This window comes from Aquarana catesbeiana, linkage group LG05, assembly GCF_042186555.1.
Source record: "Aquarana catesbeiana isolate 2022-GZ linkage group LG05, ASM4218655v1, whole genome shotgun sequence".
NCBI classification, from domain to species: Eukaryota; Metazoa; Chordata; class Amphibia; order Anura; family Ranidae; genus Aquarana; species Aquarana catesbeiana.
Window position 1 is genome coordinate 632234706 of NC_133328.1, and position 27209 is coordinate 632261914.

At 43.9% G+C, this 27209-nt stretch overlaps 1 protein-coding gene across 1 annotated transcript in view; it reads left to right on the top strand.

The window, feature by feature from the left end:
- LOC141146096 (forkhead activin signal transducer 3-like) overlaps positions 1-26965 on the top strand; it is a 46212-nt gene extending 19247 nt beyond the window's left edge. Inside the window, exon 4 of the mRNA XM_073632850.1 lies at positions 26850-26965. Within this exon, the coding sequence (XP_073488951.1) occupies positions 26850-26965 (116 nt within the window). The remainder of the gene's footprint in view (positions 1-26849) is intronic.
- The last annotated feature ends 244 nt before the right edge of the window (positions 26966-27209 follow it).

The window sequence follows — 27209 nt, forward strand, 5'->3', positions numbered from 1 at the left end:
TTTTTTTTTTTAAATCATTTTTATTGTTATCTCAGGGAATGTAAATATCCCCTATGATAGCAATAGGTAGTGACAGGTACTCTTTTTTGCAAAAATTGGGGTCTATTAGACCCTAGATTTCTCCTCTGCCCTCAAAGCATCTGATCACACCAAGATCGGTGTGATAAAATGCTTTCCCAATTTCCCAATGGCGCTGTTTACATCCGGCGAAATCTACGTCATAAAATGCTCGTAGCTTCCGGTTTCTTAGGTCATAGAGATGTTTGGAGCCACTCTGGTCTCTGATCAGCTCTATGGTCAGCTGGCTGAATCACCGGCTGCATTTTCAGGTTCCCTGTTGAGACAGGAGAGCCAGAGAAAAACACGGAAGATGTTGGGGGGGGGGGGCATTCCCTCCCACTGCTTGTAAAAGCAGTCTAGAGGCTAATTAGCCACTAGGATTGCTTTTACATGAAAGCCGACCGCTGGCTGAAAAGAATAATACCAAGATGATACCTAAACCTGCAGGCATCATTCTGGTATAACCACTCAAAGTCGTGAATGGCATACCTGAAGACAAAAAAATGGTTAACAATAAAGCACAGTAAACGGTAAGGTATAAAAAATTGCATACCTGAAAAGCAAACATGATAAAACATAATAACAATAAAACATTGCAGAATAGAATACAGTAAAAAAGAGCAGAACAATAGAGAGAGAATAGAGAGAGAGAGAACAATAAAACGACAACTATTTTTATTTTATATTTTTGTTTGTGTTTTTTTTTTTTTTTACACTTTTTTTTGTAACTAACTATAATAACTGTAACCGGTTCCAGGTTCGGGTCTCTCAAAATGCGATGGCATCTCGGGAGACCCTGTGAAAGTGTGCCTAGTCTGTGCAATGCTGTACCCTACGCTAATACTCAACTAGTGAATGGTAGCGTTCAAAACATTCACCAATGCAAAGACCAGGATTGTCAGGACAGGAGGGACAATAATAGCGGGTGTCACGCCTATATCCGCGCTTGCTGCAGACACGACATCTTTTTTGGGGGGGTTCGCTGGGTAGGGGTACTCGGGAGGACATAAAGAAAATGCCTCTCATGCAGCCGACTGCATTTGGTTGGGGATGTGAATGGGGGAAGTACGGGCGCTGCAGAAGCGGTGGGTTCCCAATTAGGATTGGCGAATGCAGCAGGAAGGGCACTATGGGCATGACGGGCCTGTGTTTGTCTTTTTGGTGGCAGCGGGACACTACTTGTGCTTGCCACCTCGCCAGCTTGAACTGCACTTATGGGACTCGCCACGTCACCAAGTGTTACTGCAGTGCTGGTTTGACTACGACCGGGGTGTACTAGGCCTCTGGTGCTTGCCAGTTCACCAAGACGCTACAAAAAAAACTGTTAGCGATCGCAGGGATCAGGCCTGACTCTGCGAACGCTGCAGTTATGCGTTTAGAGTTTTGTAAGTGACAGTGATCGATCGATACTGCACTTGGGTGGGCTGGGCCGGGCCGGGCGGAGGGGCAAAACGCAGGTGCTAGCAGGTATCTGGGCTGATCCCGCTAACACTGCGTTTTTGGGAACCCTAAACTGCTGGGGACGCTAGTATAGATCTGATCGGATCAGATATTGATCTGTTCAGATACTATACCACTAAGGGAGGTGTACGCTGCGTGCGTGGGTGTTAGCGGTACTGGCGCTAACCTGACGCTGCCTGGGGCTGGTGCTTGCCAGTTCACCAAAATGCTACCAAAAAAACTGTTAGCGATCGCAGGGATCAGGCCTGACTCTGCGAACGCTGCAGTTATGCGTTTAGTGTTTTGTAAGTGACAGTGATCGATCGATACTGCACTTGGGTGGGCTGGGCCGGGCGGAGGGGCAAAACGCAGGTGCTAGCAGGTATCTGGGCTGATCCCGCTAACACTGCGTTTTTGGGAACCCTAAACTGCTGGGGACGCTAGTATAGATCTGATCGGATCAGATATTGATCCGATCAGATACTATACCACTAAGGGAGGTGTATGGTGCGTGTACGGTGCGTGCGTGGGTGTTCGCGGTACTGGCGCTAATCTGACGCTGCCTGGGGCAACGCATATCACCGCCGGGCGATCAGGGGGCTAAACCTTTATTCGGTAATAAACGGCGGGTGCCCTGACACTATAAAAAATAAACTAACTAACCAGCGTCACCCGTAACAGTTATACGGTGATCAGTGGTGAAAGGGTTAACTAGGGGGCAATCAAGGGGTTAAAACATTTATTAGATAGTATATGGGGGTCCCTGTCGCTATAAAACACTGACGGCGAACCTAAATATTTACGTTCCTAACTAGCGTCACCAGTGACACTAATACAGCGATCAGAAAAATGATCGCTTAGTGACACTGGCGACAGGGGGTGATCAAGGGGTTAAAACTTTATTAGGGGGGGTACTGGCGCTAATCTGACGCTGCCTGGGGCGACGCATATCACCGCCGGGCGATCGGGGGGCTAAACCTTTATTCGGTAATAAACGGCGGGTGCCCTGACACTATAAAAAATAAACTAACTAACCAGCGTCAACCGTAACGGTTATACGGTGATCAGTGGTGAAAGGGTTAACTAGGGGGCAATCAAGGGGTTAAAACATTTATTAGATAGTATATGGGGGTCCCTGTCGCTATAAAACACTGACGGCGAACCTAAATATTTACGTCCCTAACTACCGTCACCAGCGACACTAATACAGCGATCAGAAAAATGATCGCTTAGCGACACTGGTGAGGGGGGGTGATCAAGGGGTTAAAACTTTATTAGGGGGGGTAAGGGGGGTACCCTAGACCTACAGGGGGGTTACAGTAACTGTCCTAACACTGCTAACTGTCACAAACTGACACTATGCAGTAATCAGGAAAAAAAAAAAAAAAAAAAAAAAAAACCTGCTTGGTGTCAGTTTGTGACAGGGGGGGGGGGTGATTGGGGGGGGATCGGGGGGCGATCGGGGGTGTAATGTATGCCTGGCATGTTCTACTGTGTGTGTTTGTGTTGTGCACTTACTTACATGTCATCTCTCCTCGGCGCTGGAACGGAAACTGACAGCCGAGGAGAGATGACATCACATCCTCTGCCTCTGTGTACTATACAGAGGCAGGGGATGTTTGTCAGTGGCTGGGAGCGATCGCGAGGGGGGGGCCACGATCGGATGGTCTCCCCCTCGTCTGTAATCGCTCCCAACCAAATGCCGACCGCAGCTGGCACAGGGGGGGGGTCCGATCGGACCCCCCACCCGCGGGAAGGCAATCACGTACTAGGTACGTGATTTTGCCTGCCCGTGCCGCTCTGCTCACGTATATAGGTGTGAGGCGGTCGGCAAGTGGTTAAAGCTTCTATCATGTTCTAATCACTGTAAACAGGGTTCAGATTGAGAAGTGAGACTCCTCCAGGCAAGAAATGGGAAGTCACTTTCATATGTGTCATGGGACTGATAACCCTAAAAGACGCAAATTGAAAGCATATTGTACAAAGTTTAGGTGAGTCTATGAGAGTTTAAGTGCATTTTGTTTACAGACGTTTTTTACACTACACGTCCCTCTGCAAAAGCCAGGAAATGATGTACAGCAACAACACTCTTTTTTTTTTTTACTAAAAAAGGGTTGGAACTTGACGTTCAGAAGAGATAAGAGGAGTTTAGGAGAGATTGATGTTTTTACAGCTCCTAAACGTCTCCAGAAAACGCGATAGAGAAGGTTTTTTTTCCTACCTCTGAACATCCCTGACAGAAAACGCCTGTAGTAGTCATAATGTGCAAAGACACATAGAACACAATAGAAGTGCTTCTAGAGGCAGGTGAAAAAAAACATCAAACACCTGTAGAATCAACGTTTTTTAAGTCCAGTGTGCATGGAACCGAATAGTGTCAGGATTGTCACATTAGCCATCGATATTTCTTGTTCTTGTGTGATGGTGAACTGAGAATACTCACATTAAGAATCAACACATTTGTTACAATCTGCAATCACTTTTAGATCCACCAACAATTATCTAGTGTAAGGGCCGGCCTAATTAGATACGAATTGATTGGGTAGATTAGGTAGGTTCTTATATAGTTCTGGTAAATCTAAAGTTGATTGGGCAAAGTTTGTATGGTCAAATTGTAACATGTTTGGTGACCCTAAAGCTGACCACGTGCAGGAATCTGATTGTAAAATCTCCCAACAACTATATAGTGCATGAGTAATCAACTTGTGGCCCTCCAGCTGTTGCTAAACTACAATGCCCATCATGCCTCTGCCTTTGGGAGTCATGCTTGTAGGCATCAGCTTTGCATTCCCTAATGGGACTTCTGCAACAGCTGGAGGGCCACCGGTTGAGCACCCATGATGTAGTGTAAGGGCCTGCCTGATTGGATACAACTCCATTGGATAGATTAGGTAGGTCCTCATATTACATTGCTTCTTTTTTCTGTAAAGTTGATATTACAAAGATGATACGGTCAGATGTTTTGGGGACACGAACAATGACTGTCTTATAAGATTCATGGTCAATATTCCCATAAAACACTTTGATAGTTTATCTTCGTTGTCAAATTACTAATCCAACCAGAAGAAGTGAATCTAAAGGCCATATTTATCCAGCACAGAATGGACTCGCATATACAAGAACCTTTTTTTGATTATTCTATATTGGACAGTGGTATTTCCCAGCTGCTATTGTAATTTTGAGTAAAAAAAAAAAAATTATATATATATATATGAAAAAACACATGGAACGATGCTTGATGCAAAAAGTGTCCTTTTACTGAAAATTATTCCATTACATGATTCAAAATACAAGCAAGCCACTGTACAGTTCCGAGCACAAGTCGCTCTTCGTCAGGCTTTTCTGGCTGTGTGAAAAGCCTGACGAAGAGCGACTTGCGCTCGGAACTGTACAGTGGCTTGCTTGTATTTTGAATCATGTAATGGAATAATTTTCAGTAAAAGGACACTTTTTGCATCAAGCATCGTTCCATGTGTTTTTTTCCTATCCTTTATGGTGGAAGTTTGGGAGTCCACCCTGAAGGTGCCTTGATTGAACAAGGAATTCAAGAGAAGAGGGTAACCCACCTGATGTTTTTATATATATATATATATTTTTTTTTTTTATTTGGAACCAACATTACTCTCCATACACCTACATTGACTTGATGACATTTACATTGTTTCAATGTTTAGTAGGGGCAGATCTGTGTTGGACATTCATTCTATATATCATTTTTAATAAGATTCTTCTAACTCCCTGGTGTCCAACCTGTGGCCCTCCGATGCTTGTACTGCAGCCCTTACCCCCAGCAGTCAGTACAGGGAGCACTGATTTGTAAAGGGTTCCGTAACTGTAGTAATGCCCAGTGGTCTCTTGCAACATTTTCCTAGTCTCTGATGGTCTCCTATAGCATGACTTCGGTCTCCAACCACTCTAGTACAGGGGGTCTCCAAACTTTCCAAACAAAGGGCCAGTTTACTGTCCTTCAGACAGAAGGGAGTTGACTAGGGCCATTGGGAATAGAAAATGTTCTGGTGTCCAGTGGGAGTAAACAACGCTCTCTCTTTGGTGTCAATGGGAGGAATTGTGCCCCATCATTAGTGTTAATGGAAGGAATTGTGCTCCATTATTGGGGGACCCGCATCCAATTCGCAATGGTGTGAACCCAGCCTAAAGTTCCATGGGAGGTCTTCCATGTTTTAGAGTAGATTTCCATTTCTCTGAAGAAATTTCCTATTGTGTCTATAGTATAGGAAGTGAATAGAAATCTAAAAATGGCAGACATTTTAACCATTTCCTAAAGTATCCAAAAAAGTTAACAAGTTTTGTCTTTTTATGCTTAGGTTTTTTGGAAAATCTGCTATTACTGACAGAAACAAATATGGACATTGGTTCTAACCCGTTTCCACTCCATCCAAAAATGAAACACAGTTTTGATACTCTGGTTTTAATTCAGCTTGAGTACATTTTTTTCCCCCTTTTACTAAAAAGCCGTTTTGGTTAGAGTTACTGGGTTTGGTTTACTAAAGCCAAATAGGCCGATCACTTTGCAAGGGAATTTAACCTTAGCTTAGTAAATGAGGTGAAGCTCTGCAGCCTTCCATCATTTAATCATATGCAAGAAAACAAATGCTGGGTTTTGTTTTTATATTTTTTTTGCATGGTTGGGTTTCCTTTGTAAAGCGCATTCCACCACATTCACTAAGTTAAGGGGAAAACCCGTTGTAAAGTGAACACCGGTTTGCTTTTAGTAAGTCAAACTCGGTTTGTTCAGTTCTGGAGACCTCACATGCAAGAAGATATTGATAAGATAGAATGAATCCAGAGATGGACAACAAAATGGTGAAAGGTCTGAGGGATGAAACATATCAGGAGAGACTTCAGGAACTTACAGTCTGGAGGAAAGAAGGGAAAGAATGGATATGACAACCTTCAAACTCATAAAGAGGGTGAATAAGGTTCAGGAGGGCAGGATTTTCAATATGAAGCCAAGTTTAGGAACACGGGGACATGACCTCAAACTGGATGAAAGAAAGTTCTACACTAATCTTAGAAAGACTTGGAACAAACTTTCAGAAGAGGTAGTGAGTCAGTCAACAGTCAGCCCCTGTTCACATTAGAGCGACAGGTCAAATCCCATGACAAGTTGCATCCTATTGCCAGCAATCACTCCGTTCAAATCAGTGCGACGCCAACTCACGCAAATTGGATGTGGTGTAAAGCGCATCCAAATCGCATATATGTGAACCCAGCCTATATCTCCCCTAATGTATTTAACATTACTGGGCATATTATTCTCCAGATTTGCATCCCTGCTCCATGTCCTTTTTCCACCATATTTATCATCAGTATGAAAAAAATTATTTCAAAGCATGTCTATCATAGATTTAGAATAGCAGTTTCATTGTTGGGGTGTCAAACTAGTTAAAAAAAGTTCTGCAAACAGCAAGAGCAATAAAGCAGTTTCAATACTAACCCCATCAATCATTATACCAACATTTAATAAGTCATTAACTCATCATTATTAATATGTATTCGTAGTTTTGTAACCATTTAATATTACATCTAGACACACAGAAGAGTGAGGATAGAAAAAAAAGGAAGACCAAGTGCGCCATCAAGTCTGCCCCACTTTTTTCATCTATATTTTTATTTTATTTTTTTTTAAGTATAGACTTATGTTTGCCCCAAGCATTTTTTGGGGCGCATGTTTGATAATCTATCAGTTATATACCTCCCATGTTATATGGAGTCCTACTGAGTGTGTTTATCAAAAACATTTTTTCCTGCAAATTGCTCAGATGTCATCTTAAAGTGGATGTAAACCCCCAGAAATTTTTTTATATATCTATCATACTGTAGAGTATAAGATTTCCTATCATTTGAGCCCAGTCTTGCCACACAGAGTTAATCCATCTCTGAGCAATCCTCTTTTATTGTTCAGTGAGACAATTCTTGACAAACTGAGAAAAACTGTCAAATCCTCCCCCTTGCTGTGAGTGACAGGTGATTTACATCTCGTGCACTAGCCTAAGAGACAGGCATTATTTTTTAATTCCCTCCCCCACTCCTTTCTTCAGCAGCTCTGCAAGGATTGGCTGTTCCACACCTCAGTATGATTTCCTGTCTTTTCACTGGATGTTAGAGATCATAGCAGAAGTTCAGTGTAAGGAAAATGCTGAAAACCATCCAGAATAACAGGGACACCAACGTGCAGCAAATTCAAAACACTTATTTTAATTAAGAAATAAAAAAAACGTAAATTAATGCTAAAAAAAAGCAATTGTAATTTAAACACAGTATGTGCTCCTTAGAAAGATATATTTGCTGAGGTATCTTATCTAAGTTTAATAAAAAAATAACATTTACAAGTACATTGAATTTTAGTTAACTGGATAAAGTAATTTTAAAAATTAGACATAAAATAAAACTATTTTGACAGCCAAAAGTAAGTCGTAAGAATATTTAGAATAGAACCATCAAATTCAAGTTTGGACACTTTGAGTGGTTCTAATGGATAAAAAGCAGTATTAGGCCATTTATGTCCGATGTACCCTAACAAAAGCCATTCTGAGATTGGTAAATGTGTCTAAAATTTTATGCAAAATGTAGGAAAATTAATATATTTTTGAATTAGAAAAAAAAAAAAAAAAAAAAAAAAACACACACTAAAATTATACATGTGATCTAAAAATACATCTATAACCACAGGTAAAACAAAAAAACTATATACAAGAGATAATCTTAGTATATGAATGTAATATTCACCTCATAAGCATACGATATATGCTCCATCAGCTTATAGTCACCACACCATATACATAACAATGCCCCCCAACATCTCAGCCCTGAAACTTCCAGGAAACGTATTTGAATGGATGGTGAGGGGCCCTCTGCAGTAAGGGAGGTGTCGCCTCTTATGGTTACAGGTGCATTTACATTATAAAGCCCAGGGTGGGGATCCCAGCATGATGTATACCTGGCTGCCCCCATACACACAACACACCTGACAAGCCATGGATTGCCCACAACATTCCTGGGACCCCCTCTACAACCAAGTCCCTGAGCCACACAGCATAGACAGGATCCTGGCCGAAGTAGAGAGCTGTCCTGGGGAGGCCAACGGAGGCCCCAAAAAGCCAGAAACTACTGATCAGCTCAGCAAGAAGAATTATTAACGCTATGCCAAACCACCGTACTCCTACTTGGCCATGATCGCCCTGGTCATCCAAACTTCCCCCAAGAAGAAGCTCAAACTGTCTGAGGTAACCAACCTTCCATTATGGGGCTTTAGGGCAGCTAAGGGGTGACAATGAGACTAGCTCAGATAAAGGATTTGTCAGAGGGATATTCTTTATTTTCAGCACAAAATTTGTTTCTGTTAGGCCTATGAAGGCTGAAAAAAATACCAATATTTATCAAAAATAGGAGTTGAAGTTGGGTGAATTGTCAGTTTTATTTTTTTTATTTTTAATTTAGGCCCCTGGCTGCCTGTTATAGTTACAGCATATAAAACTCTTATGACTACAGGCTGAATTACAGAAAAAAAAAAAAAGTTTTTTTCCTCTTCAAATTTTTTTATATAAATAAAAATTAAAGTTACGTACCGGTAACGTCTTTTCCTGTAGTCTTTCAGGACAGCCACTATTGAGAGATAGTCTCCTCCTCTTCCTGTAGGAAACACTGCGCCAGCCCATAAAACTCTCACTTCCCCTGCCAGACCTCAGTTTTTACAAGATCACCTCCGGTCAGCTGGGGAGACACAAGAACACATTAATAACATACCATTCAATATCATTATCATATTGCATTCTGGTCTTAAATAAGACCCCCCCCCAAGCTTAGGGTGAGTAACTAGGGCTGTCCTGAAAGACTACAGGAAAAGACGTTACCGGTACGTAACTTTAATTTTCCCTTTACGTCATTCAGGACAGCCACTATTGAGAGGATAATCGAGCACTTACCAATTAGGGTGGGACTACAGCTTGCAGAACTTTTCGCCCAAAAGCCTGCTCACCTGCCGCCACCAGGTCCACTCTGTAATGTTTAACGAAAGTGGAGTAGCTGGACCATGTCGCTGCCTTGCATATTTGCTCTGGCGTTGCTCCAGCCTTCTCTGCCTGGGAAGTTGCCACGGCTCTGGTAGAGTGTGCCTTTATGCCCGTAGGAATCTCTTTCCCTGCTAGAGAATATGCCTGCCCAATAGCTAATCTAAGCCATCTGGCAATCGTGCGTCGAGACGCTCTGAGTCCTTTTCTGGACCCGGAAAATAAAATAAATAGAGAATCAGACTTTCTTATGGTTTTAGTCATCTCTAAGTATTGTAGGATACACCTCCTTACGTCTAAGAAATGAAATTTCAGTTCCCCTTCTCCAGCAGGATTGGGACAAAATGAAGGTAGGACTATTTCCTGGCTTCTGTGAAAGCCTGACGCCACTTTAGGCAAAAATGCTGGATCAGTCTTAAGAACTATTCTATCCGGAAAAATAACACAAAAAGGAGGTCTAATTGATAATGCCTCAATTTCACTGACTCTCCTGGCAGTTGTCACTGCCACTAAAAATGCTGTCTTTAAAGTTAACTCTTTTAACAGACATTTGTCCAAGGGCTCAAAGGGAATTCCTGTTAGGCTTTGCAACACTAAAGATAGATCCCATCCGGGAAAGGGGGGACCTTGGACAGGTCTCTGTCTGGACAGAGCCCTAAAGAACCTGACCACCCATGGATTGGTGGCCAAAGATCTCTCTAAATAAGCACTAAGAGCTGACACCTGGCTTTTAAGGGTACCTACGGATAACCCTTTGTCTGCTCCACACTGTAGGAACTCCAAAACAGCTATAGGGCTCTGTACCGAGAAGGAGTTCTCAGTGCACCACCTGTTGAAAAGGAGCCAGACCTTTTTATAAATCTGACGCGTCTCCTTTTTTCTACTGTTGAGGAGGGTGGAGATTAATTTCTGAGAAAATCCCTTAGATTTTAATATACTCTCCTCAGTAGCCAGGCCGCTAACTTCCACTGGTGTACCTGTGGACAGAGGATTGGACCCTGTGAGAGAAGATCCTCCTGAGGTGGAAGGAATAGGGGTGGTTCCACTGCTAGCTGACTGAGGATTGAAAACCATGCCCTTTTCGGCCAATGTGGAGCTACTAGAATGAGGGAGGTGTTCTCTAGTTGGAACTTCCGCAGAACCGCCGGTAATAACACCGGAGGGGGGAAGGCATAGCATGTCCTGAAATGCCAATTCTGTGTTAATGCGTCCACCCCCAGTGCTCCTTCTCCTGCGTTTAGGGAGAAAAAACAGGGGATTTTCGCATTGTCTCTTGAAGCGAAAAGATCCACCTCCGGGGGTCCCCATTTCTCGGATATGAGATTGAAAACCTCCTGGCTGAGGGCCCAAACTCCCTCTCTCAGCCTCCTCCGGCTGAGAAAGTCCGCTATAACGTTCCTTTCTCCTCTCAGAAAAACCGCTGAGAGTGAGAGAGTGTTGGTCTCGGCCCAATTTAGAATGTCTGTTGCTAAGACCAGGAGACTTCCGCTTCTGGTGCCACCCTGTTTGTTTATATAGGCTACGGCAGAAGAGTTGTCTGACCGTACCTGTATATGGTGACCCTGCAGCTCTTTTTTGAAAAACCTGAGGGCCAGGCCGACCGCCCTCAGCTCCTTCCAATTGGACGATCTTTTTAGTTCGTCTCCCCTCCATATGCCCTGCGCTAGAAGGGATCCCAGATGCGCCCCCCCAGCCTTTGCCGCTTGCGTCCGTGGTACTATCCGTGAAACTGGAATAAGCCACAGACGTCCCTGCGACAAGTTCGCTTCTTTCCTCCACCACCAAAGAGATCTCTTTAATCGATGGGGAACCTGTACTAAGGTGTCTAGATCCCTCTGACTGTGGTCCCATACCTTTAGTACGTATGACTGCAGGGGACGAAAGTGTAATCCTGCCCACTGCACTGCTGGGAGAGTAGAGGTCAGCAGACCTAGCGTTGACATTAAGGACCTTTTGGACACCCGATGGTTGCACTGGAGAGATAAAACTGCTCTGTCCAGTTTTAGAATTTTTTCTCTTGGAAGAAAAACTTTCAAGAGTGTCGAGTCTAGCAGGTATCCTAGGTACATAATGCGCTGTGAAGGAATGAGACTGGACTTGTCTAAGTTCAGGAGCCATCCTAATCCTGTCAGTACCTTTTTTGTCAGGTCGAGATCCCTGAGCAATTTCTCTGGGGATACTGTTAGGTGCCCGTCTTCTCCTTGTGGCCTAGGCTCTTGAGATGGCTCAGTGGAGGTCCTCGCCGGCGGTTAATCAATTACACATACACACACCAGGTATGCTGAATGATTACAATAGTTTATTGAATGCTTTGCTGTTTTATGCTGTACCTCTACAAGACTCTGCCCCATTTGGGGGCCAATCAAAATAATGTTCATTAGCATATCTAGTAATTTCTTAATCTTGTGATTTTCCATATATTAGTAATGTCTTCACCTTGTGACCTTAATATTAACCCCTATAGTTCAAGCCATTAGGTCATTGATTCCTTACTTTCTGTCATCGTCTGCTGACTCTGCTGACCATGAGATGCCCAACCACAACTTCCTAAAAAGCTAATTCTGACCGTTGTTGGCCTTCTCATACCCAGCAACAGTGTACAGAGATAAAAACCACAGACAGATGTTTCCTAAGATGAAGACATCAGACAGGAATAGACAGACAGGGTGATATTGCAATGGGATAATTCAGTCATTAAGTAATTCTTGTCATAAGACAGATTCTCTAAAAATCTTTTTTAAATCACTAAGCAGATAAGCAACCCTAAACTTATATCCTCAGGGTAAAATCAATAATCAATCATAATGCAATGTAATATGGAATCTCCTTACAATCCTCCCTTTGACCATTCGATATCATCGAAATGGTCATTCTACCTTTTCGTCACGCCTCAAGGATTCATATCCCTCGGTTACCTTTTCGTCATGCCTTAAGGATTCATATCCCCCGGCCTCATTTTCCTGGTTCTCGTACCATACCGTGGGATCTCTGGAAATGGAAGTCAGCTTCATGGTTTCGGAATGTGCTTCGCTACCCTTTTTGCAGAGGCATTTGAGTAACATGAAGCATGCATACAAGAACAATATGAAAAGCAGTATGGTAAAAATTGTCATTGCAGTGTTCTTAAACCATGAAGTGAGACCTCCCAAACTGAAACCGGTAGAGAAAGGGTCCCATGTTTTCCCAATATCCCTTGCATCCTGTTGTAGCTTGTTTACCTCTTTTCTGTGTTGTGTAATAATGTCATAGTAATCAGGGATCTCGATACTCGTGTTGTGTATCCAAGTGCAGCATTCATAGTCCTCAGTAATTTCACAGAGGCCAGTGAGGGCTGCGCTCATGCTTTCTATAGCCAGGTCATGTAACTCCAATTGTTTTCTAATTGCTCTGGTTTCTAGGTTTAATTTTGAGATGTCATCAGAGTCCTTTTCCAAGATCTCATCAATGATTGAGGTGTAGTTATTTAGTTTCTTCATCAAATCTATTCCCCAACCTGTCCAGGAAGGAAACCAAGCCCAGGTCATATCTTTTTCTAGGAACATTTCTCTCTTTCCAAGATGTTTTAGAGGGTATCTTGGGTGGGTGCTAGCTTTAAGTAGGTGTCCTTGCCCATTATCCCCAACTACTCCCATTACAGGAACTATTTTAGCAAGGTAGCACCACCCCTGGGGTTCTTCAGGAATCCATGGGTAACAGAGCTTGCCACAACAGATGTAGGTTGTGTTACCTAATGCCAAGGGTCGTTGACTAACAACGGTCCTTGCACCCTTTGAATGACCAGATGCCATCAGCAGAGCTAGTAACTGTGCGACCGTGGAGTGGGAACTAGAATTAAAAAGGTCATAGATGGTAGCATTTATCACAGGGTCTGAGGTGCGAAAAAGTGAGTTATCGGTAAGGGAAGCCATGGAGACATTAAGTTTTGACCATTTGCACACCTCAGCTCCCCTGGAAATGTTTCCCAGTATGAAACACCAATCTGGAGCGTGGCTCCTGCCCACAATTTGAAAACTGAGGGGCTTATTGGGACTTTTCCTTATGACATTGGCAAGAACTATGGGGGGTGTTCCATTCAAAAAAGGAGTGATGTTTAAGGGAATGGCCATCAATGGGATTCTGGCTGTACTGGGGTGGAGTTTGCTGCATATCCAACATTTCTCAAAACCAGACTTTTGTGCATAACTGTACTTAAACTTCAACAACAACATCTTGTCAGTAAAACCTGAAGGGGGTTCAGTGGGGGACATACTTCTTTTATATTTTATACTAGGTGCTTTGGCTGTCTGGGCATTTCCACATATCCCTTTTAGTAGCCCTAAACCTTCTGGATGGTACACACAATTTGCTATTAACCAAGTAGGTAGGAATACTATCAGAATCAGACATGTCCAGAGGCATAATGTTTTTCCTGACACAAAGGTAGAAATCATTTTGTCAGGTACTGTGTGCAAAGTTCTGTTACTCGTTTCTTCTTGTTGGTGGGGGATTCGTCTCGTCGTCCAGAGAGATTTGTCTTATGCCTTCTTGAATGTCCTCCAAATCTGGTCGCTGTTCCTGAAGAGAGGAGTCTTGGGATGCTGGTGGAGGGTCAGGGGTCTGGGGTTGCTGTGGACACTTCTTTAACCGGCTGGCGTGGATCCAGGTGTTTCCTAGATCGGTCAGTACAGCAGTTCTGGAAACCTTCTCTATCTTCCAAGGTCCAGAGAAAATGGGTCCAACCTTCTTTTTGTGTGCCAGTTGTTTCACCAGTACTTTGTCTCCTGGGATGAAGGGATGAGTAGGTTCTGTTGAAAGAGGAGAAAAGGTGACAGAGACTTGTTCGTTCATATCCTGTAGCATACTTACCAGATTTTTCACGTACATTTCCTGTTGAGAATAGATGTTAATGTCAGTGTTTTGATCTAAGAGGGGCAGCTCTATGTTTGCAGGAACTCCCATCAAAATCTCAAAGGGCGAGAGTTTTGTTCTAGCATGTGGTGTTGTCCTGATCTGGAATAGGACAGAAGGAAGGTAATCCAACCATCCTTTCATGGTGCCCCCCGTAGCCTTTTTTAACTTGTCTTTAATGTTCCTATTCATTCTTTCCACTACTCCTGCACTTTGTGGGTGGTAAGGGATGTGCAATTTCCACTGTAAGCCTAGTAGCTTAGCTAAAGTCTGTGTGACAGAGGAGCTGAAGGCATGCCCTCTGTCTGACCATATGGCCGTTGGTATTCCGAACCTACAAACCCAATGGTTCAGTAGGCATTTGGCAGCAATTTTAGCAGTCTCACCTGTACACGGAATACCTTCAACCCAACCTGACCATTTGCATACGATCACGCAAAGGCATTTCAAATTGCCTTTTTGTTTGGGCATGTGTGTGAAGTCTATTTGCAAATCTGTTAGGGGACCCAGGGGTGGGGGCAGGTGGCCATGTAATCCATGATTTTTCCCTTGGACATTGTTTTGTGCACAGGTCAGACAACTGCTGGTGAGGAGTTTTGCCTGTTTACTTAAGTTGTTTGTACAGAAAGACTTTGTGTATATGTTTGTTAGGGCGGTGGTACCTATATGTCCTGGACCATGGAGATAGGAAAGTATGAGAACACTGCTTGATTCTGGTATGCCCAATATCTTCCCCTCTTTTGACCAAAGACCTTCTTGGTCCTTGGTCAAGCCATCCTTGACCCAAAAAAGAAACATCCTCCTCTGTAGCTAATCCCTGTATTTGTGCCACAACGGTTTTAAAGTTGGGTGATGTAAAATGTTCTTTGAAGAACATTGTTGTGGGGGCTGGCTGACCAATGTATAGGGCAGCAGCTTTTTTTGCTTCTCTGTCTGCCAGAGCGTTTCCTTTGGAAACTCTGCTGTTATCTGATGAATGTGCCTTTACCTTGATGACCGCTATCCTCTTTGGGAGAAGAATCGCTTGCAGGAGTGCTTTAATTTGCGTAGAGTTAGCGATTGGCTTGTTGTCAGCGGTTTTAAATCCTCTATTCGCCCAGATTACGCCATAGTCGTGCGTTACCCCAAAAGCGTACCTACTATCTGTGTAGATGTTTACCTCCTCATCAGAGAAAAGTATGCAAGCTCTTGTGAGTGCCTCCAATTCTGCTACCTGTGCCGAGGAGGGTGGTAAGGCTTTTGCTTCCAACACCACATCAGGTAGTTGGACAATGGCATACCCTGTCAGGAATGTTGCATCAGAGGGGCGAGAACAACTGCCGTCTATGAAGACGTCCTGTACTCCTGGTAGGGGAATGTCAGTGAGATCTGGGCGAGGGCTGGTTATTGCTGCAACCTGTTCAACACAATTGTGCTTCTGATCAGGGTCTCGTGGTAGCTTGAGCAAAGAGTGTAAAAGACGGACAGTGGGATTACTTGGTGGTGCGTGTTTGAGGGTGAGGTTATCAGTATTCAGAAGTGTGATCTCATACCCACTAAGCCTTTGTGCTGTCATATGCTGTGTGTATCTAGAGTGGGTGGCAATGATGCAAAGAGTCCCCTGAAAGTGTGTCTCTTTGGAGCATGTAAATCACAGAACGGTGAGCTGGCAGTGAGGGAGCCCCCTCTGTCAAATTTAATGGTGATATTCAGTTTTGAGAGTAGGTCCCTCCCCATTAAAGATACTGGGCAATCCACAAGGACAGCAAAACTCTGGGTGCACAGTTCCTGCCCTTCTGGAGTGGCCACGGGCAATGGTGGAGTGATGGGGTGGGTAACTGATGTCCCATTTATACCAATAGAGTTTCCCTCAGTGCAGTGCGGTGTGTCATATATGGCATCATTCAGACTACTGAATGTAGCCCCTGAATCCAAAAGTAGACATATCAGGTGATTGTCTACCCGCAATAGTACCTGCGGAAGACTTTTCCATGATGGATTGTAACACACAAGGCTGAGGGACGGGACATACTCTTGGCATCCCTATTGTGGTGTCCGCCGAGCGGATGGCCACTGCATCGGGATGCGTGGGGGTGGTCTGTTAGGCTGAGGCTGGTATTGGGGTTGTGGTGGGGGTGGTTGGGGTTGTGGTGGGTGAGGATACCTGATATCCTGAAGGCGACGGGGGGTGGTGTTAAGATTCCTACCTCTTCCTCTCTGGGCGTTTGTTCTAATTCTGTAGGGACATTGGGACTTCCAGTGCCCCAGTTCCCCACAGTTAAAGCACCTCTGGTCTGGTGGGTAACCCTGGTCTGGGGGATAAGATTGCATTGGTGGATAAGGTTGCATTGTCATTATGTGGGTGGGCGGAGTCCCACCAGTTGGCAGAGTCTGGGTTGGTGTCAGGGAGGGAAAAATGCCACCCTTCTGCTCAAATACCCCTGATGTTTCTCGTGACCTAGCATCTTTCATAAATTCATCTGGGGGTTGTTCTGCCCACTTTGGATTAGTGAATTTAAGCAACTGTGTCACCTTAGTATCGCCACCAGCCATAATGGTGGTGGTGAACAATTGGGGGTTGGCGTTATCTACTGCTTTCCACATACCATATACCCGGGTACAAAATTCATAGAACTTTTCCTTCGGTCCCTGTTTTGCTAGGACAAGTTCCTGAAGTGCAGATGAACCCTTGTATATAGCAGACCAATGATTCCCCATACCTTTCCAAAAAGACACCCAATCTTTATTTTCTTCTATGTGGGCTGTCCATAAGGCATCTACGGGATGCCCTTCTGGGCTGTCAGGGTCAACTATACTAAGAATCCCTGCTATATCTTCCTTATCCAGGCTCGTCCCTGCACTGTATTTTGCAAGGAAAGCGCCAGCCTCCCTAGGGCTTTTCTTTGGGCTGGGGCATAACTCCTTTATTCTTGACAGTGTGCCTAGGGGTAGGGGAATATGGACTACCGTCTCCCCTATATGCATAAGTGGTGCTTTAAAGGTGGCACCTAGAGTTTCCTGTTCCATTTCCATTTCTCTTTCCTCAGTAGAGGATTCACCCTGCTCCCTTTCCTCCTGTGGGGGTTTCTGGCTTATGGCCGGTTTAGTTTGGCTTCTGAGTGTGGTGGATGGCTGTGAAATTATCTTTTCCTTAGCTTCCTTAATCCTTCTTGCCTCTTTCTCTAGTTTCTTCTCGTACGCCTCCAAATCTTCCCTTTTCCTCTGTATCCTTTCTTCCTCTTCCTGCTGTCTTTTATTAAATTCTTTCTGTTTCTCCTCCCATTCCTTTTCCCTGGGGCTTAACTTCCTGACTCCTTCCTCTTCTCCCTTTTCTAGGGACATTCCATCCCTTTCTTCCTTAGTTATCGCAGAATACTCTCTTATTTCACCCTCCCTCTTATCTAGCTCTCTTTTGTAATGTTCTAGCTCTTCCTCCCTCCTAGACATTTTCTCCTCTAATTCCTCCTTTCTTCTCTTTAGCTCTTTTAACTTCTCTTCTAATTCCCTTTCCTTCGGATCCAACCTCCTAATCCTCTCTTCTTCCCTCCTACGTATACCTTCTGCCCGGACTTCCTCTTCCCTGTTCCTACTTTCATTTTCCCATCGTGTAACTTGTGCCTGATCAGCTGCCCCATATACCATGGTAGCCAATACTGCTGGATCCAAAGATGGATACAGCTGAAGACATGGACCCAATGTTCCATCCTCCTGTTTAACCATCACATAAGGGGGGGGTGCTTCGGGTTGCTGAGATAGGGCGGGTGAGTTTACAGGTTTTGGTGTGGGGGCTTTAGTTACATACTTTGTTTTATATTTGGCTAAGCATTTATTCCATATTTTGTAACAATCTTTCATATACTGGGTGTCTTCCCATTTCCCAGGTGGGTAGGAGTGCTTGTGTACCTGACACACCTTGCTCACTTCCTTCCACTCGTCCTCAGAACAGGGTCCCACTGGTCCCGGGTCATGTATCCCCAATTGTTGGCACCTCTCTCTGACCTGTGTCCAAAATGGTTCTACCTGTGACCCCGGCAGTGTGTTTTTAACATACTCATAGGGGGATGGGTTGGCCATGGTCTGGGTTGCCACAGAATTCCCCATCTAATAACCTTGGTAGTGTGTGTCTAGTACAGGGACAGAGATGAAAGCAACCTGTTTGTGCTATAATCTGTTCCCTGACTTGGGAGTAAGTCCCTTGGTCTCTTATGGCAGTGGGGCTGAAATAGCTATGAAGGTTAACCCTTAGTACTCGGTATAGAGTACCCCTTCTTGTAGTAGGATAAACCCCCCTTGCACCAAGTCGGTATGAAAATCCGGTTGGTCTAGTGGTAAGCAGGATCCACGTCCTGTCAACACTAAGGAACAGTAAACCAAAGGTGCAATGTGGGCAGGTGGGCGCTATCTCACTACAGTCAGGTTCTTGCCCTATGTGGTTCATTTAGTGCATATATGTGTAATGCTTTAACAAAAAAATCCTCTAAATCAATACAGTACTTTACATTCAGTTGTCATACACATATATATCATACACTTATCTCTAATTCTCTATACACTCTAAATACTTACGGTGGTACCTAAAAGAAAACAAGCAAAATCTTATATATACAGTGGCAAAATAAAGTTACATTATATGAACATGTTATAATAAGTGCACTTTTCAATATTTTCCCCAAAAATTGGGCGTCCACTCAGCCACTCCTTATACTACGGGCGTATTCTATACTTCCCGAGTTTTAAACACACATATATCTACCTAACACAGTCAGACCAACCTAGTCAGACTTTTTAAAAAAAACCAAAAAACCAAAAAACCTGCGAGCCCTTCTTAACCCTCCAAGGGACCAGCCTAGTCCGTTGCGAAGGCACAGTTATGTAAGTGGGTGGACATACAAGGTTATTTGAACATGGCAAGCATCAACACCAGTTACCAAAAATAGGTAAAAAGGAGTAAAATGTCTTACCTGTTCAAACACACCCCACCACTTCCTGGTACCAAAACTGTTAGGTGCCCGTCTTCTCCTTGTGGCCTAGGCTCTTGAGATGGCTCAGTGGAGGTCCTCACCGGCGGTTAATCAATTACACATACACACACCAGGTATGCTGAATGATTACAATAGTTTATTGAATGCTTTGCTGTTTTATGCTGTGCCTCTACAAGACTCTGCCCCATTTGGGGGCCAATCAAAATAATGTTCATTAGCATATTTAGTAATTTCTTAATCTTGTGATTTTCCATATATTAGTAATGTCTTCACCTTGTGACCTTAATATTAACCCCTATAGTTCAAGCCATTAGGTCATTGATTCCTTACTTTCTGTCATCGTCTGCTGACTCTGCTGACCATGAGATGCCCAACCACAACTTCCTAAAAAGCTAATTCTGACCGTTGTTGGCCTTCTCATACCCAGCAACAGTGTACAGAGATAAAAACCACAGACAGATGTTTCCTAAGATGAAGACATCAGACAGGAATAGACAGACAGGGTGATATTGCAATGGGATAATTCAGTCATTAAGTAATTCTTGTCATAAGACAGATTCTCTAAAAATCTTTTTTAAATCACTAAGCAGATAAGCAACCCTAAACTTATATCCTCAGGGTAAAATCAATAATCAATCATAATGCAATGTAATATGGAATCTCCTTACAGATACTGCAAATAGGAGCAGGTCGTCCAGATAGGCTATAACTGACACACCCTGCAGTCGCAGGAAGGCCATGGCCTCTGCCAGGATTTTGGTAAATATTCGGGGCGAGGAGGATAGCCCGAAAGGCAGGGCCTGGAATTGTAGGTGCAGTATTGCATCACCCAGGTTTATTGCTAAACGGAGAAACCTCTGAGAAGCTTCTGCAATAGGGACGTGCAGATACGCGTCTGAGGTCCAGAGACACCATGAAACAATTCTGCGGTAACAGGGCCCTGACCGTAAAAATTGACTCCATACGGAATCTTTTGTAACAAATTGACCTGTTCAAGGGTTTTAAATTCAGAATCAATCTGAATTTTCCTGAGGGTTTTTTACCATAAATACATGGGAATAAACACCCTCTCCTTCCTCCCCCTTTGGTACTCTGCAAACTACATTTTGTAGTTCTAACTCCTTCAGAGCGTCTAACAAGGCCTTGGTTTTTGTCGTGCAGCTGGAAAGCTGCGTGACAAGGAACCTTTGTGAGGGGGGCCTTGTGAATTCCAAGAGATACCCCCTTCTTATGATCCCTAGGATGAACCGATTGGGGGAAATGATCTCCCACTGTGGAAGGAAGGCCCCCAGTCTTCCTCCCACCGCTTTTAGAGAGTCATTGATCTTTCTGGGCTTTTTCAGGAGGGCGAAAAATCGCCCCTCCTCTGCCCTTACCTCTTTGCCCCCAGGTTTTCTTCTGTCCCCCTTGTTTAGGGGCTTCCCTGCGCTTTTGCGGACGAAACCCCCTCTTTCCCTGTGTTGGGGGTCTTTCGTTTGAGTGGGAAGGACTTTTTTGTCTGCTGTCCGGTCTAGGACTGTATCTAACCCAGGACCAAACAGTAGGTCACCAGTCAGGGGTATCCCACATAACTTGACCTTAGAGGCGGCGTCGCCCGGCCAAGTCTTCAGCCAGAGGGCCCTCCTGGCCGAGTTAGCCAGGGCCGCTGATCTGGCTGACATACGGACTGACTCTGCCGAGGCATCTGCTATGTATGGGATTCCTCGCAGAATCGTGGGGAAAGACGCTAGGATAGTCTCTTTAGCCGTGCCAGCTTCAATATGCTCTTGAATCTGGAAAAGCCAATGTTCTAAATTGCGGGCTACCACAGTAACAGCCATTTCTGGTTTTAAGTTACCGACTGTCGAGTCCCACGTCTTTTTCAGTAGTGAGTCTATCCTTTTGTCCATGACATCTGATAAAGCCCCCATGTCCTCAAATGCCAGGTCTGTGTGTCTAGAGACCTGAGAGAAAGCTGCATCCAGTTTGGGATTTTTATTCCAAATGGACGCTGGATCCGCTGAAAACAGAAATCTTCTCTTAAGGGAACTAGAGAAGAAGGGCTTTCTTTCCGGATCCTGCCACTCTTTTTTAGTTTCCACCAGAACCTCGTGTACTGGAAAAACTTTTCTCTTTTGATCTCCTAAGCCCTTGTACATAAGGTCATGGAGTGAGAGGGGTTTTTTATCCTCGTGTATACCGAGGGTTGTATATATTGCCCCTAGGAGATCTTCCACCTCCTCTAGGGACAACTTATACCTGGAGATTTTCCTGGACTCCCCGTCCTGGTCCTCTCCCTCTGATTCCTCATGGGAGTCAGAAGTGCCACTGTCTGGTTGCCTATGCTCCACCCCAGAAGGACCTGCAGCCGCTTCTGCCGTAGCCATACTAGTGGATCTGGCAGGAGCCGAGCCCTGAGCATGAGGCGGGGTTGAACCCTGCTGAATGGGATTAAAGGGAAGCTGAAACTTCTCAAAAAGCATTTTAAAGGAGGAAAAAGTGGATGACAGCTCCTTTACAGAGGCTGCCAAGCCGGACTGCTGTTCAGAGTCCCAGGGAGTCTATGCATTCCTTACACAGAACCTTGGTCCAAGCTTCCCCTAAACTGTCCCTACAAGAGGCACATTTCTTTTTAGAGACATGAGTGGACTTTGTCTTTTCTGTGGATTTCTGAAATTACATACAGAAAACACATTACATTCAGCAATTTTTTAACAGAAACAACCCTGGGGGTGTACCCGACCCACCTGTAGGGATCCGAGTCACCCCCACCCCCTGACCACCCAGGGGGTCTGCCCCCCTAAGTAAGGAACCGTACATGGGGGGGGGGGGGAACAATCCTAGGTAGAGAGGACCCCTCCCCAGGGAACTCTTACCTTCGGAAGGCTGGAGCTAGCATCCGTATGAGCTGCAGCATCTGCCTCAGACATGACTGCAGGTGGTTGCCTGTGTAGAGTCTCACACTGTCTGCACGTGTAAACTGACTCCTCCAGCCTGAGCCCAGCCCCTCTATCAGCACCGCGACCCGGAACCGGAAGTCGCGGGTTAAAAGGTAGACATCCGCCCTCCGCCGGAAATGACATCGCCCGTCGTCCGGCCCGTTTGTTCCAAACGAAAAAATGCAGCCTGCACAGCGTACAGGGAGAGCGGCGTGTCCTCCTTGCTGTGACCCTGTGGACACGATAGGGGGCCCCCACAGCCTGATGCCACGCTTGACAAGGAAGGGGTGGCTGCTGTTTGTGGGTATGTACCGCCATCCATTTGTTGGAAGCCCCTGCTCCCCTGGGGATGTTTTGAAAGAGGCCACAATCTCCCTGATTGTATCAGCCTGGTTCCCTGCACAGTGTCTCCCCTCCGGAGGAAACACTATTAACTGAGGTCTGGCAGGGGAAGTGAGAGTTTTATGGGCTGGCGCAGTGTTTCCTACAGGAAGAGGAGGAGACTATCTCTCAATAGTGGCTGTCCTGAATGACGTAAAGGGAAAAATTATCTAAAGCCAAAATTTTTTTTTTGATGAAGTGGGTCAGATTTTTGTTGTTTTTTGTATGGAGCAATAAGCCTTATGCTGTCCTTACGTATATCATTCACAGCTGTTCAATTATACCAACTTTTTTCCAAAAACACAGAAAGAAAAGAAAATTAAAATCAAACATTCAAAAAAAAAATAAATAAATAAATAAAAAATTTAATTTGTTAATGTAATTTCATTTGTGTGCTTTTTTCAAAATTTGTTATATTATTTTTATTCCTTTTTTTATGCTTTTTTCATATTGTCTTTTGAGAATACATCTGATACAATTGATAATAAATTGAACATATGTGAATAATATATGTAAGGACAGTGCAGCTAAGGCCTTCATTATTATTGCTCTTAGCCCGTGCTTTGTGGAATGATTTTATAGAGAGGGGTGCTTTTGCATTTTATTTTGGTCTTTATTGCGGTCTGTGACCCAGCTGGGGAGATTAACCCCGAGACCCCCAAAGTATGAAAGTGATTGGAAAAGCCAAAATATTGGGCCGTCAAGAAAACAGGGGAAGCCTTCCAATGAAGACAATTGTTCCTGTGGCAAATGTCTAACTTGGGATTTGCCTCCCTTTGGGGAGGTTTCATCTTACTTGAAGGAAAGGGAAAAGAGAAATTTCCTCAATGGGGAAAGAAAGAGTTTTGCCTTGAGGTCATCTTTGCCTTCCAAGTTTTGTGCTGGGATCACAATGGTAACCCAAAGATCCCCCAAGACATTGATGTCCTTTTAACCCATACATACATTTGGCTCCCAACACCAGACTTCAGAAAGTTCTAGCTGCCTCCCCAATTCAATACAAGCATGCACAAAGTGTTTGAATCAGAAAAGGGCTGGCGACTCGGATGCTCTTGAATAAAAGTCCTTTATTGGGTTACATGGGTAAAGGCTACGCTGACCCGTTTCGGCTAAGAAGCCTTCATCAAAGCATACATGTTTGTTTTAAAAACTGATATTTATAACAGAGTAAGCACTCCAAATAGGGCGGGTGCATCTTAATCAGATAAATCAAAACAATTAAAAAAAAAAAAAACACATGGACAAAAGAAAGAAGCACAGCAGGCATATGAGAAACATATCATGAACAAATAAAGCATATTCAAAATGGTGCGATAAATGTATCAAACAATGCGACTATGTTGAAAAATGCAATTATGTTAAAAAAGAAAGATTTATATCCATCTGGTCGTTCAAACCATACGGTTTTCTAGTATTGAGGGTATGTATCCACCATACTTCACGCTTGAGCAAAATATGATGAGTGTAACCTCCTCTTGGGAGTTTAACCTGTTCAGCACCAAAAAAGGAAAAAAGTGTCAGGATTACCATGATGGAATTCCCGGAAATGTTTTGACACATTTGAGATATTTTTAGCATTAGTATTTGTAGTATCATTCACATGTTCCGAGATTCTAACTCTCAACGGGCGTATAGTGCACCCAACGTATTGTAGACTGCAGGCACTACACTGAATAACATATACCACCGATTTAGAGTTGCAGTTTATATACTGTTTGATGGTATATGTTTTCTTGGTAGAAGAAAAAAAAAAAAAAAACACTGAGGTGCTTTTTTTTAGGTCAATGACACTGCCTACAGGTTTTGTGGCCACACACGTAGGAACCTACAGTGGAAAGCCAGGTCTGAGATTTGTTTGACTTCTGGGAGCAAAACAAGTTGGGTGACAACATACTTCCCAGACTGGGGGCCCCTTCTACTGGAAAATTGACAACCGCCTTGAATAACAGTACAGATCCTTGTCAGCATACAAAATGGGGAGATGTGCTTTAAGAATTGCAACGATTTTGTTGTATTCTAAAAGAGAAAGTAGTGACAAAATTAAATTTCTATTGTAATCCCTACACTGTTTGTGTTGATTTGTGCCACTATTCTGAATCATCTCCATCCCAACCACTACCCGATCTCTAAATTTTGACTTCTAGCTATTGATAGTGTACTATAGCCCCTTTCTTTGAGTCGCTGTGCATTCTTACAAGAAATCCTCATCTGCAGAGCAGTTTCTCCTGGCCCTGATGAATTCACCAGTAGGCAAAGACTTGATGGTGTGACAGCTATTGGCCAATAAAAAAGGGAATTTCCTGCACAGGGCTTTCTAAAAGTTCTGGAAGTCACTGTGTTGCTATCTGGGTGCCCCATCAATGTCAAATCCAAAATAGTCTATTTGGGTCGGGTGGTCCACACAGGTGAACTCCAGGTTTAGGGAGTTGGTATTAATATATTTCATAAAGTCACCTATGTCACCACTCGATCCATGCCATACCACAATCAGATCAATGAAACGACCATACCAGGCGATGTTGGTTTTGAATGGGTTACCATGGGCAAATAATGTGTTCTGTCTATACCCTGACATCACTTTCTACATGCTCAATTTAGGAAGCCTTGTACCACAAATGGACAGGAGGTCTACAGTGATGTCCTCCTAAATATCTCAGTACAGGTCTCCTGGTTAAACTTACATTATATAAGAGGTATTATGCATCTTGGTTTACGGTCATGTTCATTCACTTACAACTAAATTTTATTATTGGCAGATCAAACACGAGATCAGCATCCTCTTCCCTTTCTTCAAGGGGGATTATCTATTGCTTCTGAATGAGAAGGACTTGTTGCTCCTAGGATGTGATGGGCTCTTAAAGGATAGTCCCCAAATCACATAGGAATGTGATAATAGGAGAGCGTGCTGAGCTATAATTTGGCAATAGAACTCTTCCAGAGCGCTGTAGAGTTCTGAATTACTTTGGTTTTAGTAAATCAACTCATGTGTTATTCTGGTAAGTGGGAATTTTATATAAATAGTCATTTTTGAGGTTCCTCAATGGCAGGGTTTCTCAACACCAGTATTCAAGGCGCCGCAACAGGTCATGTTTTCAGGCTTTCCATTATAATGCACAGGTGATTTGATCAGTTTCACTGCCTTAGTAATTACCACAGCCATGTCATCTGAGGGAAATCCTGAAAACATGACCTGTTAGGGTGCCTTGAGGACTGGAGTTGAGAAACATTGCTCTGTGGTTCTCAACCACAGGGCCATGGCCTGCTGCAGGGCAGTGGCTTCCCTCCTCCCTGGCCTTAAGTCAGCTGCAAATCTCTTGAACTCCCACAGTGCCACCCAACCTCCCAAGCAGGAAGGGAACTTCCCTTAAATTGTTCTTTCATGAGCAACATTTTTTTTAATCCATTTTATTTATTTTTACACTAATGTTTTTATACATCAGCAAAACTTCTGTTTGAAGTGTCTATGTGGCATTGCAAAATTTAGTGAAAGAAAGAGTAAACATTTTTCCTGAGCATTATAAACTATTTTACCCCAGCATAAATATCATTAAAAGTCATAAAAAGGTGGGATCCGGCTTCAGCCCAAGATCCTCCCAGGCAACACCCCTCTGACGCATTTTGCCTCGTCTACAGGGCTTATAGACCTCTACGATTTAGCCCTGTGGGCATGATGAAATGTGTCAGTTGGGCATGGCATGGGAGGAGCCTGGGCTGAAGGCACCTTCTTATACTGTATTCTGGCTGTGTTTCCAATGTGTGGTATCCCATCAGTTGCCGGTACCCACTAGTTGTGTGGGACACCAGTGAGTCTTACAGCAGCACTTTTAGCGGAGCTCTATTTTTCTTATATAGATAACAGCTAAAATTTTACACACTCGATAGGGGACCCAACCATCTCCCACTCTATATAAAGCAAAGAAGAAAGTTCTGGTTGGAGTCCTACTTTGATTAAACCATTTTTCACCGCTGTTTGATTTTTAACATTTGCTAATTTTCTACATACTGCAGCCAAGTTAAAAAAAAAAAAAAATTCAAAAATTAGGTGCAGATTCTGAGAAATGACTTTTCTGATTATAAATAGGTCACAGGGTTTTGTTACCCTGACCTGTAATAGATTTGTGTGAATCTGCTGTGCTGGCTTATGCCTCCAACATCTTCTCCCTATTTTGCAGATCCTGAAAGATTCGCTGAAGCCGAAGGCAACTACGGGGAATGTGTGCCGGATTCCTGCCGAAGCCATGAAGCTGCAGACTACGGTGGTCACCCGCCAGGAAGCCTACCCTCGTGATCTGGCTCCTTATATCCTGCATGGCATCCCTACAGACAGTCCACTTTTTATAACCCTCATCGTCCAATAGAAAAATACTGCAGTCAGAGCAGAAGCTCAGTCCACAATACCAACCCAGCCCCCTAGTGTACATCCCGCCTCAACTTTCCCAGAGATCTTACATAACCTTCCAACACCATACACAACATGTGTTGCCCCTAATGTGGTGGCCCCTCCTAGCATACACCCACTGCTGCTTTACCCC